The sequence below is a fragment of the Thalia democratica genome, chromosome 1, assembly GCF_965202585.1.
Source record: "Thalia democratica chromosome 1, ktThaDemo2.hap1.1, whole genome shotgun sequence".
NCBI classification, from domain to species: Eukaryota; Metazoa; Chordata; class Thaliacea; order Salpida; family Salpidae; genus Thalia; species Thalia democratica.
Genome location: NC_139165.1, coordinates 2,289,838 through 2,308,539, shown reverse-complemented (window position 1 = coordinate 2,308,539; position 18,702 = coordinate 2,289,838). Strand labels below are relative to the sequence as shown.

Here is an 18,702-nt window from a genome sequence, read left to right as displayed (position 1 = left end):
GCACATATACATCATGATGTTTTATGATCTTTTAAATCTATTTTTAATATTCTTTTTTTTTTGTTATAAAATCGCTATTTTCTTTTATGATTTATTTTATTCTCTAAATTGTTTAAAAGAAAGTACGAAATAAAAATTCTTTTTTAGGAGTAGTTTAAATTATCTATTTAATCATGTAGTTATCAAAATATTTCTTTTTTTCTTAATAAATATAAACTTCTCAGTTGTTTTTTCTTTGTTAAATTACTTTTAGTTAATGATAGTTGATTTGATTTTTAATTAATTGAATTTTAAGTAAACAAAGTCAATTTAAATTGTTCAAGTAAATACACTACCACGGTTAAAGGCTGCTTTGTCTAAACTGTTTTGTTTGTGTTTGAACTTATTATATACCATCAAAAACTTTTCAACCTATTTTGATGTAACTATAAAATTTAATTATATTTTATGCAACGATTGTTACTAAACAGATATTGTTAGGCTTTTTTATTTTACTAGAAACATGTTTAAAATTGTACTTTAATCAAGACGTGTAATTTAATTAATTTGAAGGTACCTGTATTTATAGGTTACAACATGTTTAAGACTGTACTTATCACCGAAAAAATTAAATAACTAAATGTTGTCTGAAAACAATTAAAATACTTGGTTTTATATTAAGATTTCGTGTTTAAGTTAAAAACACTAGATGTATGCCTTTAGCTAGAGGTGTGAATCATTTTTAGGCAGCGGGCCAGATGTAGAAACGTTTAGTCCTTGGCTGGCAGAAGTTAAATTTCATCTAGTTTATTAAAATTACTTAACTATCCAATGCAATTTGACAAAACACTTATTTTATGTGACCTTGTTAACTATTTGTAGTGTTAGCTAATCTACCGTAAATTTATCTTTTTAGTTCTCTTCATATCAAATTCAAGAATATCTAGTGCAAGTTTGGTTTAGCGGGTCAGTTTTGCATTAAGGTTCAAACTAAACTTAATAAACACAATTTGTTGGAACAGTCATTTTCACTCCGCGGGCCGTTTCTCAATTCTACCCTTGACGGGTAGGTATCAGAAATGCATAAAGGCTTACTTTTGCACAAACTAAAACTTTTTTATTTAGTTGTTATTTTTTCAATATATTTTTATATATTTATTTTTTTACTATCACTCTTACCCCTAATCCTTACCCTTTATCGGTAATTTTTTTTCTTATTTATTTATTGTTACCTCTAACCCTCACCCTTAGTTAGTTTTTTGTTTTCTTTATTTTTTAATTCTTTTTTTTCTCTCGTGCAAAACTGTAACTTGTGCCAAATTTGCAAAATTGTGCCAAAACCCCTTGTACAAAAGAGAACTTCCGTGTAAATATGTCTTCGTGCAAAAGTGTCTCCGTACAAACTTTACCCTTCGTTCAAATTTTTAATTAATAGTTAGATAACATACTAGACATAAAATAGTATATGTAAAAATGTAATAAAAAACTGGCTATATTTTTGTTGTATCATATAAAGCTGAGCATATACTTTTAATGATGTAGGATTTAAAAACTTTTTACTAAGTCTTAAAACAAACATTGAAAGATGTATTATTAATTAAAAGTTATAAATTCTATCGAAAGTAAATAATTGTTTAAATAATGTTTGTGAAACTTGATTATAAATTGTTACACAAAGACATAAAACTAATAAAGCAGTACAGACAAAACATAAAATTTATTTTTTTCTGAGTTTAAAAGTAACTTTTAGTTTTTATTATAAACGTTATAACTGTATTAGTTCAAAAAGTTGTGATATCAATAATAACTTAAATTTAAAAAACAGGACGTAAAACGGCTTAAATATAACAATTAAAGGGTTACGATTTAAATTTATATAGTAAATAATATACACAATTGATAAGAAACAAATAATTTTAGTTTTATTCAAGAAATTAAGAATACATGCAAAGTAAACAAGTTCAACTAATAAAAGAAAAGTAAAAAACTAGCTAGTTAGCATGCATTAATTATAAATTAAATTATTTACTTGTTTAATAGTTTATACTTTTAATGACTCAAAAAACATTTTTGTTAACATTGAATATGTAACATACATTATTTTACTTAAGTTTTAAAGTGAATAAATTAGAACTGTATAAAAATGTTAATATAAAAGCAAGTACTTTATTGATTGAATGAAAACACAGTTTATCTATAAAGTTTAAATTACAGACGTACAATTAAACAAATAATAAGTAAAGAAGTTCTCATCTTTTGAAAGCAAATATCTTTTAACTGCTGTCCAAATACTTTCAGGTACATATTTATATTACGAACATGCTGTACTAAAAAAATATATTTCTTTTAGTATTCACACGTATATTCTATTTTAGTTTAAATTTAATTTTTCAGATATGTCTTCTTTAAGACATGTCGTTGAAAAATTACGGGGGAACACCTTGCTAAATTTTAAAATGTATGAACTTTACAATTTTAAAGAAGATATGTTTTTAACACAGTTATAAGTCTCTTTTATATAAAGCTATTATTGTTGTTTCTATTGTTACCTTTAAACTTTAAATAACCTTTAAATTATTAAATTTCAAATTGTATACTTTACTTATGATATACATGTTTGTACTTTGTTAAAAGTAAGCTTTTACTACAAGTAGCTAAGTTTATTAATTTTTGCTAGTTTTAATAGTTAATGCACAGCCTTAATGTATATTAAGTTTATATAGAAATTGAACAGAACCTTGATTTTCATTGAATTTTAATAAGATTTATCAAAGAAACTTTATTTCAACTAAAAACTAAAAATGAGCTATAGCTTACAGAAAAGATTAGAAAAAAAATTCACCATTTTTCTTTAAGTTTAAAGAATTAAAAAACATATTCCTACTTAAATAATTTTTTAAAATATCTGAAAAATACACTGATAAAAAATTAGATGAATTTAAGAAATATGTCTTTTTAAACTTTGCATAAATTTAAATATTTTTAAAATTATTGCAAAGTAAGTTTTCTAAGACAGTAGGTTTAATAATTTAAACAGTTCTCTTTAAACATATACATTTTTTATTCATATTAACTACCATAATCTATTATATCAACTACAATCGCTTTTTATTTATTTATTTATTATGTATACTACTATTAGAGTTGTAGTCCTTAAAACAATTTTTTAAGAACTTAAATTATCAAAAATTAAGTTGTCTGAAACTAAATTGTCATGTAAACTTTTTGTTTCAATTTAGATCATTAAACTTCTTTGTATACTATACGAAAAAAACAATTAAAATAAAAGTTTATGCTAACTTATACCACATACCTTATATAAACTAGTTCTATAAATTAGCAAAATTTTTATACACAGCAAATTTGTTTTTATTCAAACTTTGCTAGACTAAGAACGTTGCTTGAACTATTTTACAATGCTTCAATTTCTTAAAATAGTACTTTTGATCTATATTTTAGACTCAAATTAGTTTTAGTAATGATAAACCTAAAGTTACGTTCTATGTAAATATAAACTTGAATACAATGTTGTTTAAAGATAATCAAAGGTTTCTTGATTTTTAGACTATTTAAGATCGCATTTGATTATAACAGCCTATTAATAAAAAAAGCATTAGTTTTTAAATTTGCTATATATATTTATATAAAGCTTTATGTTTTTCAGAAGTTTGTTTTTTATAAATTATAATAAAAGTGTCTAGTTTTGTTAATATTTAATTTAAGATTGTACATTACAGTCTAAGCTGAATCATCTCAAGTTATAAATTTAATTTGGCTTGCGTACATACGTTTTGTTTAAAACACCATAAAGTTTTGTGTCTTCTTTAAAATTAAGAACCTTTCAAACTATCATTGTTCTGCAAACTATTGAAAACATAAACGCTATAAAACTAAACCTTTTTTGTATGTTTATATTAGTATGTTTTAAAATCGATCTAGTTTGGTCAGTTTAAACAAAATCAATCTAACTGAGTCGCTTTAATAAACACGCTTGCTCGTATCATGGCGTAACATGACGTCATATCTAGTATGATGACGTCACAAAACATAACTGGCAAATACTCACTTAAGCATTTCCATTATATTACAATTAGTTCTACAAATTAGCAGCCAAAAAAATAAACTTTGTCCATAAAACCGATTTGCAAACCACTTTGTATGTGGTTTATATGACTTCATTAAAGTTTTTCAACATTTATGCTTCGTTTTGACTGTTAATTATAAGTTTGAACTTTACCTTATTGTCGCATATTTACATAGCAGATTACTGCAAATGTGTGAGCTCGGATGAGAAAATAAAATAAATTGAGCTAATGTGTTGGTTTAGCACAAATTATTAAGTTTTATTTTATATATAAAGATCAAGATTTAATGATAAGATTTAGAAAACATTTTTGTAAATCGCAATATTTTAATTTTTAGTTGTATCTAAATATTTTTAAAGGTATATGTTTTAAGTTAATTTTGTTTATTAACTAAGCTTGATTATTAAACTTTCTTCTTAAACTTTATAAATAAAGTATGTCCAACTAACAATTATCAAAAAGTAAATTAAGTAAATTGTTACATATCAGTATGATTTAACTGAATCTTTCAATGTATATATGTGGTGTCCTTTAACAATTTTTTAATGTTTTTCGTATAATATACCTAATGTGTTATGTAGTTGTTTATAACGTTTAAAAAAAAGAAAATTATTTCAATAAAGTGATATCCAACTTTTCTAGTTTTATGTAATATCAACTTTTTTTTTCATAAATAAATACGATGAAGGCCAATGATTTTTGTCAAAAACTTGTTGCATTGTTGTATTTAATTCTATATATACATTATTATATACTTTGCTAATATTTTTTGTTTGTATTTATACAATATAATATAAACGTAACAGTTATTTAAATACTTGATAAAGTACTTTAAAACGACCGAAAAAAACTATCTCTAAGTTTGGAGTAAAACAAAACTTTAAATTTTAATAAAACAATAGTTTAACTTCAAAAAAAACTTTTTTAGAAATGTTTCTTAAAATACTTGTGTAAGCACAAAACATCTTTGTTGGTTTATTGATTAAGTAATCCTACGAAGCACTTCTAGAACAGGACAACACTAATTTAAATAACAATAGATCAATAGGACTTAATATTTGAAGTGCCCTTCAGTAAAGAAAAGTAGAAATTTTTGCTTGTATTTAGCATACAGCTCTATTTGCAATCATTATTTTCCATAGAGCTAGCTTGTAGTTGTATACTAAAATGAAAGTGCTTGTTTTAATTTGCTTGTTTTTATTTTGTGACTTGATAAAAGGAAATCTGCAAAATGTAAACTTACAAAGTTAGTTTATTAATGTGTTTCTTTTAATACTTATATTTCCTTTAAGAAGCTCTTAAAAAAGAGTTTACTAACATATTATTATTTGTTTTAGAAAAATTACTTAATTGTAAGCAACGTTTTTTTGTGATTCTGTTTTGAATTTTTATTTATAAAACTAGTCATTTGGTTAGTTGCCAGCTAATTGTTTTTGTATTTTTACAAATTTTTGTCAAGAACTAGATTATATATGTCGTTTTTGAAAAGTATACTTAATGGTCAGTTTGAGCTGAAAAAAACTGAGTCAGCAAATATATTTTTTTCTTGACTAAAACTTATCGCTAACTCATATTATCCAAACATGTTAAAAACTAATCAAAAACTTAACTTTTAATATTCAAATTTAAAAACAACATGTAAAAAAGTTTATTTTTTAATGACTCAGCTTTTTTTCAGGTTTTTTTCAGCTCAGACTGAACTTTTAGTATATTAGTTTTTATTTTTAATTAATAATAACTTTTTGAAATCTTTTGTTAGTATTTGTATTGTAGCAACTAACTGAAATATAGTTTTTTAGTTTATAAATAATGTATTTTAACTTTAAGGTCTAACAATCTGTTGAATATTTTCTTGTTTGTAAGTACAACTAAAAATCGACAAAATTAAGATACAAATGTAATGTTTTTAAAAATTAAATTTACAATAAATTAATCTATAAAAGTTGTTAACGTGAGTCTATTTATTCAAATTAAAATATTTTAAACTGTAGGTTACGATGGTGTTTGAAAGTCTCTTTACGAAGAAACATTAGATATGATTTATAAAATAAATTATATTTGTAAATTATAGTTGCATAAGCAGAGTAAATAGTAACTTTTTAGTTTTAAAACATAAACATTTAATTCTATAAATATATACAAACAGATAAAGAAGAGTTGGTCTGTAGCAGACAAAGAGTCCACAACTCATCAACAACAATTAGAAGTCCTGGGCATCCGAATAATTATCCCAACGATCTTGTTTGCACTTGGATTTTTAATGTTAGATAGTTTGTATTAAGTAATTTAATTATATTTTTCCTTTTCCGATAAAATATGTAAAAAGCAACATTAATTTTATACACTAGTTTTAATAAGCAATAACAAACTATACGAATGATAGACATTTTAAAGTACTTTTTAGTATCACTAAATTGGTTTTAAACATTTGGTAAGTCCTAAGATTCGTTAATCTTAAACTTTTTTCAATGCACAAATTTGTTAAGTAGAATCAATGCAGAAACACTTTATTTAATGAAGTCGTAAAGTATTGTTATTTTTAGTTTACCTTTAAAATCTGAATTTACATCAATTTGTATAGTTCTAAAACATTTTGTTACATAAAACCTAGTTAGTTCAAAGTTACGAATTCTGCACTGCAGGCTAATGAGAATGACGTAGTATCATTTTATTTTCAACAATTTAACGTCGAACCAGGCAAAGATTGCAAACATGATTATGTGAAAATATACAACAAATATGTGTCTGAAAAGTTAGTAAAATAAATATTATTGTAAATTATGTGAAAATATAAAACAAATATGTTTCTTAAATGTTAATATAATAAATATTATTGTAAACTTTTTCAAAGTATACAACAAGTATGTATTTGAAAAGTTAGTTGAAAATAGTTGTATTGTAAACATGATTATGTAAAAATATACAACATATATTATACTGAAAGTTAGTTGAATTTTATATATCATTAATATTAATCAATTAAACTTTAAAAAAAATATGATTCGATTCTTAGACTACATTTTACATTTTGATAAATTTTTTAATAAGAAATATAACTGTATAATAAGTTTTTAACTCCTTAAATTGCAGCAATATAAAAAATAAAAACAATTTGAGGTAATTTAAACAATCGAGCAAATCTAATTTATTAAATCTTTTATTTAAACAATTTAGTTTTTATTTCTTAAGATTTTGTGGGGTGAAAAACGGAGTGGCTAAATTGAGAAATAAGTTCACAACAAAAGGTAGAACATCGCTAGTATTCATTTCCGATGACACAGTTTCAATGAGTGGATTTGTAATTGATGTTAAAAGTTTGTTTTCAGTTATTTAATAAAAGTGATTATTGTATCATCAGATACTGGTTTGCATTTGTGTGAATTTTATTAGAAACATTTTTTATTTCCATAAATACTTAAATTAAAGTTTGAAACTGTATAATAACTTTATTAGTAAAAACAAAAGCACTATTCGCGTTTTTTTTTCTAGACATGACGAGGTGTATGAATCGACTACCTAAACGTTTTTTTGTACACCAGGTCCTTGAACCAAACATTTTGAGCACCTTTTGTTCGTTCAATAAACGATATGTTTAAGTTTATAAAGTTAATATTTTATACTAAAAAGCACTTATTTCACAAAAAAAGTCTTTTTACGTGTACAGTCCAGCCAAATGAAAAGGAAAAACTGCTGTCAAGAAGTGTGTTCAATGACACAGAAAGTACAGAAGATGAAGCTACAAGTCAAAAAACAACAATTGAACTAACAACACAAGAAAAACTACTTGAAATTACAACATTTGCACGAGAAACACTCAATAATACTTCTGAAGTACCTCTTAAACAAACAACTTCACGAGAAAATATGGATAGTACTACTGTATTTAAAACAAAAGAGATTAAAAAAGGTAAACAAACATTTTGAAAACGAAACTAAAATGTATCGCATACTTTTTTCTGAGATTTACATAATAATTACTTTAACTTATTTAAGAAAAACTTGATTTTAGTAGCTTTTAAGTAGTGTTTAATATAAAGTTATGTACTTTGAATTTTTCTTTTCCACTTGTATTTAACGACAAAGTGATTTTGTTTTGTTTTATGTAATCCGAATATCTCATTATTATATAGAAATAAAACATTATCATATTACAACTTGATATAACAAAAATTTTAAGCACTAGTTAAAGTACAATTGAATGAAAGATAAGAAAATCTAGATTTTCTAAACAGCATACTAATAAAAAGCAAACAGGTTATATAAAATAAGAAAAAATACAGAACCACTACATAAAACAACTTTACGATAATAACTTCTTACTTATACATTAAAACAGGTACAAAACAAGATTGAGATACATCAGATGTATTATTTTTATAAAAGCTTAAAAAAAAAACTTAGACATTAAAACAGAAACTAAACAAGACTTGGATATATCAGACAGCATGAGAAGTAGGTACGGTTGTTCAGATATGTTGTGTAACAACAATGGTAGATGCTACAAGTTTTATGGGGGTTTCGTTTGTTTCTGTCAAGATGGCTACACTGGAAAGTATTGTGGTAATAAAACTCTGCCTTTTTAATCTAAATTTTAAAATTCTTAGTTTAAATGAGAATTTAAACATACAATATAAGCATTAAACTAAATGCTTTTATAAGTTTACTTTGAAATAACATTTGTCTGGTCATAAAAGTTAACATTTAATTTTGTAACAAATTAAAAAAGCTGAATACTGGTTTAAACTTGTTTTATGTTAAATTAAACATGGTAACTAAATTTTTAAGTAACTAATTTGTAACAAAATTTAATAAAATAAATATTAAGTAAAAATTTATTTACAAAGTAAAGATTGTAGCTATTTGTTTATGGCTTAAGACGCTTTTTTGTAAGTTAAATATTATATTTGTTTATTATGTTGCTTAGAAATGTCTTTTACAACTTCAACATTGAAAACAACAACTGTGGAAGAAACTACAACAGAAATTTCTGAAACTAGTGAAGCGTCTACAACTGCTAGAGCTACTACGAAAGAAAAAGTTAAAAAAAACAAAGTGCTTAAATACATGTTCGCGCCAAGAAGTAAGCCAAAAAAGTTTTGTTAATAGGATGAACAATTGTTAAGTTTTATATCTGCTAATTAATGATGAGTTCGATGTTTGAAGTTTGAAAAACTTAAAAATTTGAAGCTTTTATCTGTTAATCTTACGTTTTAAGTAACTTTTAAATAAGTTTAAAAACACGTGGTTTACAAAAATTTTTTAACTTTTTTTTTCAACAGAGGAAAGCAAAAGTGACGACAGCAAATCAAATATGACGTCACAAAAAGCAAATATGGTTGCAGCGGGAATTATTGCGAGTGTAATTATGAGTGCACTTGCTTACCTGGTATACCAGTTTGCTAAATAATTGATAAAAATAAAATAAAACTCAATTTGAAGCAATAAAGTTAATTTTTAAATTTCCACTTAAAAATTAGTGTTCAGTTTTTATCAGTATCTGTCAGCGTTTTAAATTTTTTGATAATTTTTTATGGCTTTTCATTTAATTCATATTGTGAAGATTTAAATGTTTTATAGATTACTTACAATATGTATCATATTTTATCTTCTTTAATTTTGTTTTGTCAACATTTTAATTTGTATAAAAACAGCTGACTCAAGTCACGCCACTCGTTTTAAACTGTGAAATGTTTTTGATATTTTAATAAAACGTACAAAAAGTGTTTAGTATTTATTTCTAAAAATCTAAAAACACTTGCTAAGTTTTGCAATATTACTAGCTAAAAAACTATTGTACTAATTAGTTTGTTAGCTCGATAACAATTAATAAAATTTAATCAATTATTTTTTTAACAATACCTGGCAAAAGCTTTAGTTTGTTTCAATGTTTTGAATTTACTGAAATGGAAAGCTCAAATACAAGTAGATAGTTGTAAATGATTTAAATCAAAAGAGTTGATCATGCCAATTCGATCATCAGACCACAAGTTTCGGTAGACTGAGATCGGTTTCGTTCTTATTAGGACTCGTCAGTCAGTCACAACCGAAAAACTTCTACAAACCGTTTGTAGATTGACGACTACAAGTTTTTCGGTTGTGAATGACTGATGAGTCCTAATAAGGACGAAACCGGTCTCAGTCTACCGAAACTTGTGGTCTGATGATCAAATTGGCATGATCAACCCTTTTGTTATATTTGAGCTTGTCTCACGGCAAACGAAAGTTCGGACTTCTGTTCTGCAGACTTTCGCCGATGTTTTTTGTTGATTGATTTAAATCAAAAAAAAATATTTTAACTTCAAAATTTCTTAAAAACGTAATTTTTGTTTTTACTAAAAGCTAGTTTTGAGAAAAAAATTATCTAGTTAAGTGTATTTGTGTTGTTCTAAGTTTATTTTACATTATTTTAATACAAATAAACAGTGGATAAAAAATCTAAATAATTTTAAGCTTTTGACAAAAAGTTGACAACTCCTGAAACATACTAAAATATTTTAAACAAATTTTTTTTTTCATGATTGAAAATTGATACAAAAATCTCTACTGTTTACTACTAAGTGTGACATACTAGCTTAAATATAGTTTTTACTTTAAAACATACTTTTTTAACACAGTTATAAAAGTTTTATAAAATCAAAAGATTTAAAGTACCTAGTAGTTGTATGGAACATTATATATAAAAAACTTTACTATTACTATAAGATAAAAGTATATAGTTAAAAATAAAAATTCAGATTTACAAAATATAGTATCTACATAAAATATAAAAGTTAAAACAATTCGAAATTTAATTGAAAGCTTATGACTCAAATACAAAAATTTTAAGTTTTTCTCTATTTTATTCACCAATTTAAAACATTTTAACTTTTTTGTTAGTAATGTATAGTTATATATTTTAAAATATTAGCTAATATAACTTAAATTACTAAAAAAATTTTAGTATTGAATATCTAATTGATAGTCTTAGTTCTAAAGAAATATTAGCTGTATGTAAAAGCGGAAATGATAAACTACGTTTAAAGTTTCACTTTAAGGTTCCGTATTATATTATTCTTCAAAATAATAACTAAGCTTTGTATTGTTAAAAAATACTTGACAATTTAAAGACATGCACAAGCAATATTCAACTTTTGAATTTATTTTTTTTAAGCTAAAAATAATTCATATTTGTGTAATGAAGTTGTTCAACTATCTAATAGTTTTTTTTACTTTCCAACTGTTTGAAATACCTTTAAAAATAAATTGGACTCAAATAAAAAGTAGTGTATACTTCTACAATTTTATACACAAATATGACTTATAAAAATAGACAACTGTTCATAAGTTTTATACATAAATTTACTTAGTTGTTAGATATAAGCGATGTTAACTAATAATTCAGTACATTAAAGTAGTGTTAAAAACACACCGTTTTGACTGCATTTTATAATTTTAATCTATTAAATAATCAAACAATGGTTGTCAACAAAGATGCAAATTTATTTAAACTCAAGTAGCTGGCTGACGAAAAATAAAACTTGTCACTAAGCATAAAACAAACTAAACAGAAGAGTAATCGCATTTGCAGTCAGGCCTTTTGTTGATTTCGCGCGCAAATTTTTCCCGCTCTTTTTGCATGAAAGTGGGCGATGCGGGGTCACCCTTGCCCTCATACCCCCAAGTGTGCAGGTCGGCTTTGTACCACGAATCGAGAACGCATGAGCTCGGAATTCCGCTTTTCTCCCTCAAAACTCCGGTGACCCAAATATCTTCCGTGCGAATTATATTCTCTCCTGTTTGATGCAATTTAAATCTCCAATCTTATTTTTTTTATGCAGTTTTTGACTGTACTTTACTTTCATAAACTAGTTATTCACTGTTCAACTCAAAAACTATTCAACCTAATTTATTAACAATATTATTTATTAAATACTTTATTTTTCAGAACGACTTACTTTGCAACAACAATTACGTATACGTTTTGTAACTTACTATGAAACAATGTTAAATTATTCAAATAAATTTGAGGGAGTCCTTATTGTTAGTAGTGTTATATACTAAAACTTAAACATGAAAACACTCAAAAGATATTATATTTAAGTTCTAAAATCTGTAGTAATGTTTGTAATTTTCGCTCAACTGTGTATTTAGCCATTAAAAAAGGAGATTAGCGCTAACAATTTGCAGCCGTTTCTATATTTTTGAGAACAGTTGTGTACAAAGGAGTAAAAATTGAGCTCAGTGAAATACTACACAGAACTGGTACTAGTAATCGGAATCAAGTAGAAAAAACCTCATTTTCGTTATTTATAAATCAGAACAAAAAAAAATACCAAAAAAGTTTGAGCAAGTTAAAATATTGACCCAGGTATATTTAAGTAAATAATGAAATTATGAGCCTCACTTTAAGAAAGGTTAGGTGTTAAATATGCACGAAGACACTTTTGCACGGGTTGAAAATATTTCACTTTTTTTTGTATTCATCAATGAATTTTTGAACTATAACTTTTGCCCTAAATCGTTGTTCAGTAACTCATCATTCCTTTTCTTGTTTTTTTAATCAACTATTTACTGTTTCATTTTTTAATTATCACTATTACACCTAATTCTTACCCTTGGTCGGTAAAATTTTTCCATATTGATTTTGATTGTTTATTTATTTTAATATTTATTTTTACTATGACTGTTACCCCTAACCCTTACCCCTGGTCAGTTTTCTTTTATTTTTAATGTTTTACTTATTTTATTTATTATATTTTAAAGCAGACGTTTAATAGAAAAGTATTTACTTTTTATCATAAAAAAATATAATGTCCCCTAAAAATCTAGCTAGTAAAAAATATGAAACCTACTAAAAACAAGTAAAAATAAATACCCAAGGATAATAGTTACTTAATTCAGTGTAACTTTAAAAAAGGGGTCAGCAGCCTTTTTTAAATCATGGGTCAATTTTATTTAAAAGAGTTGTTTGCGGGCCGCAGTTATTTTAAAATATGTTTAGTCACAAACTTAATACTATAAACGAAAATGCAATAATACAAGCAAAAGTACAGCATTAATTATGAGTAATAACCGAATTCAAAGCCCAATTGTAAGCCTTCAACATATATTTTTACAATTTTTTTTAAAAGTTTTTACAAAAGTACCTCTCGGGGCGCCGATTAGAGCATTTTGCCTTCGGGTCGCACTTTACCCCTGCTCTGAAGCCATACTAAGAACTTATTGCTAACCTGTGGCTGCCTGTTCCCATATTTTCCTGATGGTGTACACTTTTGTTGTATAGAAGCCTCCGTTGCAACCTTGCGGCCAGGTGCTGTTAGGCCACTCTCTGTACGGAACGTAATACTTGTCTGCTCGGTCTCTTGCGATTCTGTCTGTGATTGTCTGCGAAACAATGTAGCTGTTTGATTTAAGTATTATAAACAAAATAGTGATAAAAATAATATTTATAAAAGTTATAAGCAAATCATATAAATAAATCACTTTAAAATTGTGTAAGCAGTTACAGCTTTCGAACGATTCGGTTGTCAAAATACCAATTAAATCTACACTAGTTTTTTAAATTTTTATTATTTTAAAATGGTTCTAAGTGGAACATTATAAGGTATACGGTACTAGAAAAAAAAACTTTTTGATAATGAAGAAATGTCGAAATTTCATGTTATTTATTTCTGTTGTTCTTTAAGTTTTTCAATTATGAAACTTTGAAAGGTACTTTTTTAAACGAAAAAAAAAAAAAACTTTTTGATAAATGCAAATGAAGGGGAAGTAGGGAAGGTGTGACGTAGTGTTCATCGCTTTCATTATGTTGTCATCAAGAGCGGCTACGTCAATCAAAAAATCGTCGTCACCAGCTGAGTATAAATATGAGGATGGAAGGTTCTCAGAAGCCCATTGCATTCCGGCTAACGTCTTTCGCGCCAAATTTCTGCAATAATTCAAATATTTGAAATCAATTGTCTAGCAAAATTATTTCTGTGATCGGACACTTTAAAACTTTAATTTAAGTAATAACTTTAGTTTTAAGTGTTTAATACATCCATTTATTTAGATTGTACGTCTATGTGGGAATAATGTAAAAATAAAATCCACATCAGTATTACTTGAAGTTGTTAAACACATATATAATTTTATTTTCAGTTTAAAATAAAATAATTGAAAACCAAACAAACATATAATCATCAGATCCATTGAACATCAAAATATCCCCGTGAATCTTCGCTTCTTCTTCAACCAAGTTATTATCGTATGAGGAATTTGAGCCAATGACAAACACATAAAGAAGCCTGCCGTTTTCAGTGTACCTTAAAAAATTTTCACAAATGTTTGTTTAGTTGTTAGAGATATAAACATGTTGATTTTTCTGAAGCAACAAATAACTTAAAAGCTTTTTAAGTGGGCTCTGTGGAAAGGGATTTAGTTTATCTAATCATATCAATTATATGTATATGATTAGATAAACTAAATATATAGTTACTCATATATATATGGTTATATTTGTTGATAAAACAATAAGTTTTAGCAATACAAATGTTTCATTTGTTTGTTAGACAGAACAGCTTTTAAGCTAGTTTATTACAATAGTATCTTAAAAAATAAGTCAACATATACATAAAATTAAGCACAAACTAGAATGTTTTTATGTCAGTAAATAATTAAAAAATATACAAGACACACTAAATCTGCATAAACTTTCAATATTATTTAAAACAGGCAAAAAAGTGTTTACAATAACTAAAAAGTTTGTTTCGTTTATTTAAAGCTGGAATATTAAAGGTAAGTTATTTATATATATATATATGTATGTATATATATATAGAATTAAGTTATTTAACTTAATAAATTAAATTTTTCACACTGAGCCCACCTTGAGGGCTTTATTAATAAAAAGGTTTATTTAAAGATGCAAAACTCAAAGAACTCGAGTTTTGTGACTATTCACTCATCACTTTTTTCATTTAAACGGTTTATTGAGCAATGCTTTCAAAATTTAACTAATTTCCTTGTCAAAACAAAATAAATACTCACAAAAAACTAATTAATCAAACGCAATACGAGTAAACTAAAGAAGCAATCAATATAAAACTAATCAAATTAATCATAAAAACTAAAATAGATAATTAGAACAAAAATGGACTATTTAAAAATGTTAATTGTAATTCTAGATCCTTTATCAGGACCTAGATGTTGATTAAGTTTAGGTTTAAGTTTTTTAATCATAATAGCCTCTACTGCAAGTAAAATATTTCTATTTTTACAAAATTTAATTACCTCAAAACAATTAAAAATATCATTATGATTCTGACAGATTCTACATTGTTCTATATGTGAAAAAACTGCGCTATTTGTAGGTTTTGTATGTTCTTTAATTCTGACGAACAGTTGTCGCTCCGTTTCTCCAATATATTGGGTATCCAGGTCACCTGGACATTGAAACTTATAAACGATGCAACTTCTGTAGAGTTTGTTGATCTTTTCTTTCAGTGAAAAATAGTTTCCAACTTTAGATGTTCTGAAAGCTACTTTGATGTTGATTCCAATTGTTTCCAAATTTTTTGTTATATTTTTGCTGAATTTTTCTGAAACCTTTTTTATATAAGGAACTGTTAGATACTGTTGTTTAGGAATTTGTTGCTTATCTTCTAATTTTTGAAGTTTTTCTATTTCATTGTTTATGAAGTTAATCGGATAGCCGTTTCTCAAAAGAAGATTCTTTATTCTGTTTGTTTCTATGTTCTGTAGTTCTTCTGACACTAATCTTTTGTTTCTGATGAACAACTGTCTAACCAAATTTTTCTTCCATGTCTTCGGGGTACAAGAGTGAAAATTTAATAGTACATCTGTGTTTGATGCTCGAAAGACAGGTATTTCTTTGTCTCAGTTAAGGAACCTTGAAAATAGTATGATTAGAACAGTAATGAGATTTATGGATATTAAATATTTAACTAAATGTGAAGAACTTGGAATAATTCCAGAGTTTTTAAAATTCAAACCTCCAAAATTGTTAGTGTACGATAATGTTGATAGATTCTATAGAAAAGTTCTTTTAGAACAATTAAAAATTGCAAGAACTCAGTACAATATAGCTAAAAACAACAGAAATGAAATACTAAAAGTTGTCCGCAACAACACTAGCATTAGTCAGTATCACCTTCTCTTGAGTTCTATTAAGGAAAAAAGTATTAAAGAAAAAATATTGGACAAAAGGCAGAGACATAAGAAGAAATTAGCTTCATTATGGAACAACCAACGTAAAAGTAAAACTCCAAACTGTATCATAAACAACAGTAGTCATGAATTAACAATTAGTGAATCAAATGCATTAATGTTTGGCCTCAAGCATTCCATTTTACCAAAAACTATAGATGAGATTAATATTAAAGCTTCAATCGAATTCCAAATTAAACAAATTACTAAAAAGGAAAATAAAACATTAACTTATGACGTTACTGAGCAAATTAGAACTAACACCATTAAATTCATCTCTGAAAGCAAGAAAGTTTGCTCAACCAGGAAAAATAAAGCGCTGCACAGAACACTGAAAAATTTATCACAAAATGAAAGGATCAAATGTCTTAAAATGGACAAAGGAAATGGAATAGTTTTATTAAATACTACTGAATACATTAAGAAGATGAGTGTTATTCTAGATGATACAAAAAAGTTTAAAAAACTTGATTTTAACTTAAATGGTAATAATCACAGTTATGAAAAAGCACCTTGGTATAAAAAAGAAAAAAGTATATATAGTTACATCAATAAATATATTAAACCAATAGTGGATGAAAAAGTTTACTTCAGTCTAATTCCTAAAGGTAGTCAGCCAGGAAAAATGTATGGAATGGCCAAACATCATAAAACTGGCTGTCCACTTCGACCAGTCCTATCTGCTATAGACACACCTGAATATAGATTGTGCAAATGGTTAGAAATACAAATTAAACCTTTACTGAATAGTAAATGGATAATAAACTCAAATATTGAGTTTATGGATTCTTTAAAAACCATAAAGCCAAAAGAAGGTGATGTTTGTAGAACTTTTGACATAAAAAGTTTATATACAAGTGTTCCATTAGAGGAAACGATAAACATGGTAGCAGACGATGTATACTCAAAAGAAAATCTTTCAGTATTCACAAAATCAAAAATAACGAAAAAAGTATTCAAGAACATGCTGAAAACTTGCTCACAGAGCATCTTCTGTTTTAATAATCAAGTATTTAAACAAATAGATGGACTATCTATGGGATCGCCTTTGGCCCCCCTTTTGGCCAATTGGTTCGTTAGCAAATTAGAAACAAGTCTTCTAAATGAAATTCAACCTAAAATGTACACGAGATATGTGGACGACATTTTTACTATCTTTTCAAATGAAGAAATGGCAAACGAATTCAATCAAAAATTAAATACTCTACATCAAGATCTTGTTTTCACAATGGAAACATGTACATCAGGTAAACTTCCTTTTCTTGACATAAGTGTTAAGCTGGAAGAGAACAAATTTACTACGTCAATTTACAAGAAACCATCAAACACAGATGTACTATTAAATTTTCACTCTTGTACCCCGAAGAAATGGAAGAAAAATTTGGTTAGACAGTTGTTCATCAGAAACAAAAGATTAGTGTCAGAAGAACTACAGAACATAGAAACAAACAGAATAAAGAATCTTCTTTTGAGAAACGGCTATCCGATTAACTTCATAAACAATGAAATAGAAAAACTTCAAAAATTAGAAGATAAGCAACAAATTCCTAAACAACAGTATCTAACAGTTCCTTATATAAAAAAGGTTTCAGAAAAATTCAGCAAAAATATAACAAAAAATTTGGAAACAATTGGAATCAACATCAAAGTAGCTTTCAGAACATCTAAAGTTGGAAACTATTTTTCACTGAAAGAAAAGATCAACAAACTCTACAGAAGTTGCATCGTTTATAAGTTTCAATGTCCAGGTGACCTGGATACCCAATATATTGGAGAAACGGAGCGACAACTGTTCGTCAGAATTAAAGAACATACAAAACCTACAAATAGCGCAGTTTTTTCACATATAGAACAATGTAGAATCTGTCAGAATCATAATGATATTTTTAATTGTTTTGAGGTAATTAAATTTTGTAAAAATAGAAATATTTTACTTGCAGTAGAGGCTATTATGATTAAAAAACTTAAACCTAAACTTAATCAACATCTAGGTCCTGATAAAGGATCTAGAATTACAATTAACATTTTTAAATAGTCCATTTTTGTTCTAATTATCTATTTTAGTTTTTATGATTAATTTGATTAGTTTTATATTGATTGCTTCTTTAGTTTACTCGTATTGCGTTTGATTAATTAGTTTTTTGTGAGTATTTATTTTGTTTTGACAAGGAAATTAGTTAAATTTTGAAAGCATTGCTCAATAAACCGTTTAAATGAAAAAAGTTTTGTTATTAGCAATTAATTGGTACATAAAGTCATGTAAACACCTTTCGCTATACTCTATTCACTCATCAGCTTCAAAACAAGTTTTCTTTGAAAATTAATTCTCTTTGAAAACTTGTTTTGAAGCTGATGAGTGAATAGTCACGAAACTCGAGTTCTTTGAGTTTTGCATCTTTAAATAAACCTTTATATATATATATATATATATATACATCTGTTTTTACCTTAT

The 18,702-nt window shown here is 26.0% G+C and overlaps 3 protein-coding genes across 3 annotated transcripts; 2 read left to right on the top strand and 1 right to left on the bottom strand.

The window, feature by feature from the left end:
- The first annotated feature begins 5,189 nt into the window (after positions 1 to 5,189).
- Positions 5,190 to 9,787, top strand: LOC145834024 (uncharacterized). The gene is made up of 8 exons (XM_082941337.1): positions 5,190 to 5,310; positions 6,211 to 6,326; positions 6,707 to 6,816; positions 7,254 to 7,378; positions 7,729 to 7,971; positions 8,478 to 8,624; positions 8,989 to 9,144; positions 9,344 to 9,787. Exons 1-8 carry the CDS (start codon positions 5,232 to 5,234, stop codon positions 9,469 to 9,471), a joined length of 1,104 nt encoding a protein of 367 aa, XP_082797463.1. The 5' UTR covers positions 5,190 to 5,231; the 3' UTR covers positions 9,472 to 9,787.
- Positions 9,788 to 11,603: 1,816 nt separating this feature from the next.
- On the bottom strand, positions 11,604 to 15,846 carry LOC145843914 (beta-1,4-mannosylglycolipid beta-1,3-N-acetylglucosaminyltransferase brn-like). Its single transcript, XM_082951226.1, has 6 exons — positions 15,831 to 15,846; positions 15,424 to 15,565; positions 14,216 to 14,347; positions 13,785 to 13,971; positions 13,274 to 13,427; positions 11,604 to 11,836 (listed from the first exon to the last, which is right to left on the bottom strand). The coding sequence occupies exons 1-6, from the start codon at positions 15,844 to 15,846 to the stop codon at positions 11,604 to 11,606; spliced, it is 864 nt and encodes a 287-aa protein (XP_082807352.1).
- A 114-nt stretch (positions 15,847 to 15,960) lies between these two features.
- On the top strand, positions 15,961 to 18,100 carry LOC145843828 (uncharacterized). The gene is made up of 3 exons (XM_082951106.1): positions 15,961 to 16,735; positions 16,823 to 17,835; positions 17,999 to 18,100. The coding sequence occupies exons 1-3, from the start codon at positions 15,961 to 15,963 to the stop codon at positions 18,098 to 18,100; spliced, it is 1,890 nt and encodes a 629-aa protein (XP_082807232.1).
- The last annotated feature ends 602 nt before the right edge of the window (positions 18,101 to 18,702 follow it).

Bases quoted from the DNA above. Each gene is read 5' to 3' on its own strand.
- LOC145834024 (XM_082941337.1), top strand. From the start codon at position 5,232: ATGAAAGTGCTTGTTTTAATTTGCTTGTTTTTATTTTGTGACTTGATA. The intron at 6,327-6,706 runs GTTAGATAGTTT...TCTGCACTGCAG, and splicing joins TTTGCACTTGGATTTTTAAT to GCTAATGAGAATGACGTAGT. The intron at 8,625-8,988 runs GTAATAAAACTC...TATGTTGCTTAG, and splicing joins CTACACTGGAAAGTATTGTG to AAATGTCTTTTACAACTTCA.
- LOC145843914 (XM_082951226.1), bottom strand. The intron at 13,972-14,215 runs GTTTGTTTGGTT...GAATTATTGCAG, and splicing joins AATGGATCTGATGATTATAT to AAATTTGGCGCGAAAGACGT. The intron at 11,837-13,273 runs GTTAGCAATAAG...TGCATCAAACAG, and splicing joins ATGGGAACAGGCAGCCACAG to GAGAGAATATAATTCGCACG.
- LOC145843828 (XM_082951106.1), top strand. From the start codon at position 15,961: ATGAGATTTATGGATATTAAATATTTAACTAAATGTGAAGAACTTGGA. The intron at 16,736-16,822 runs GTAATAATCACA...TTAAACCAATAG, and splicing joins ACTTGATTTTAACTTAAATG to TGGATGAAAAAGTTTACTTC. The intron at 17,836-17,998 runs GTTTCAGAAAAA...TTCAATGTCCAG, and splicing joins CAGTTCCTTATATAAAAAAG to GTGACCTGGATACCCAATAT.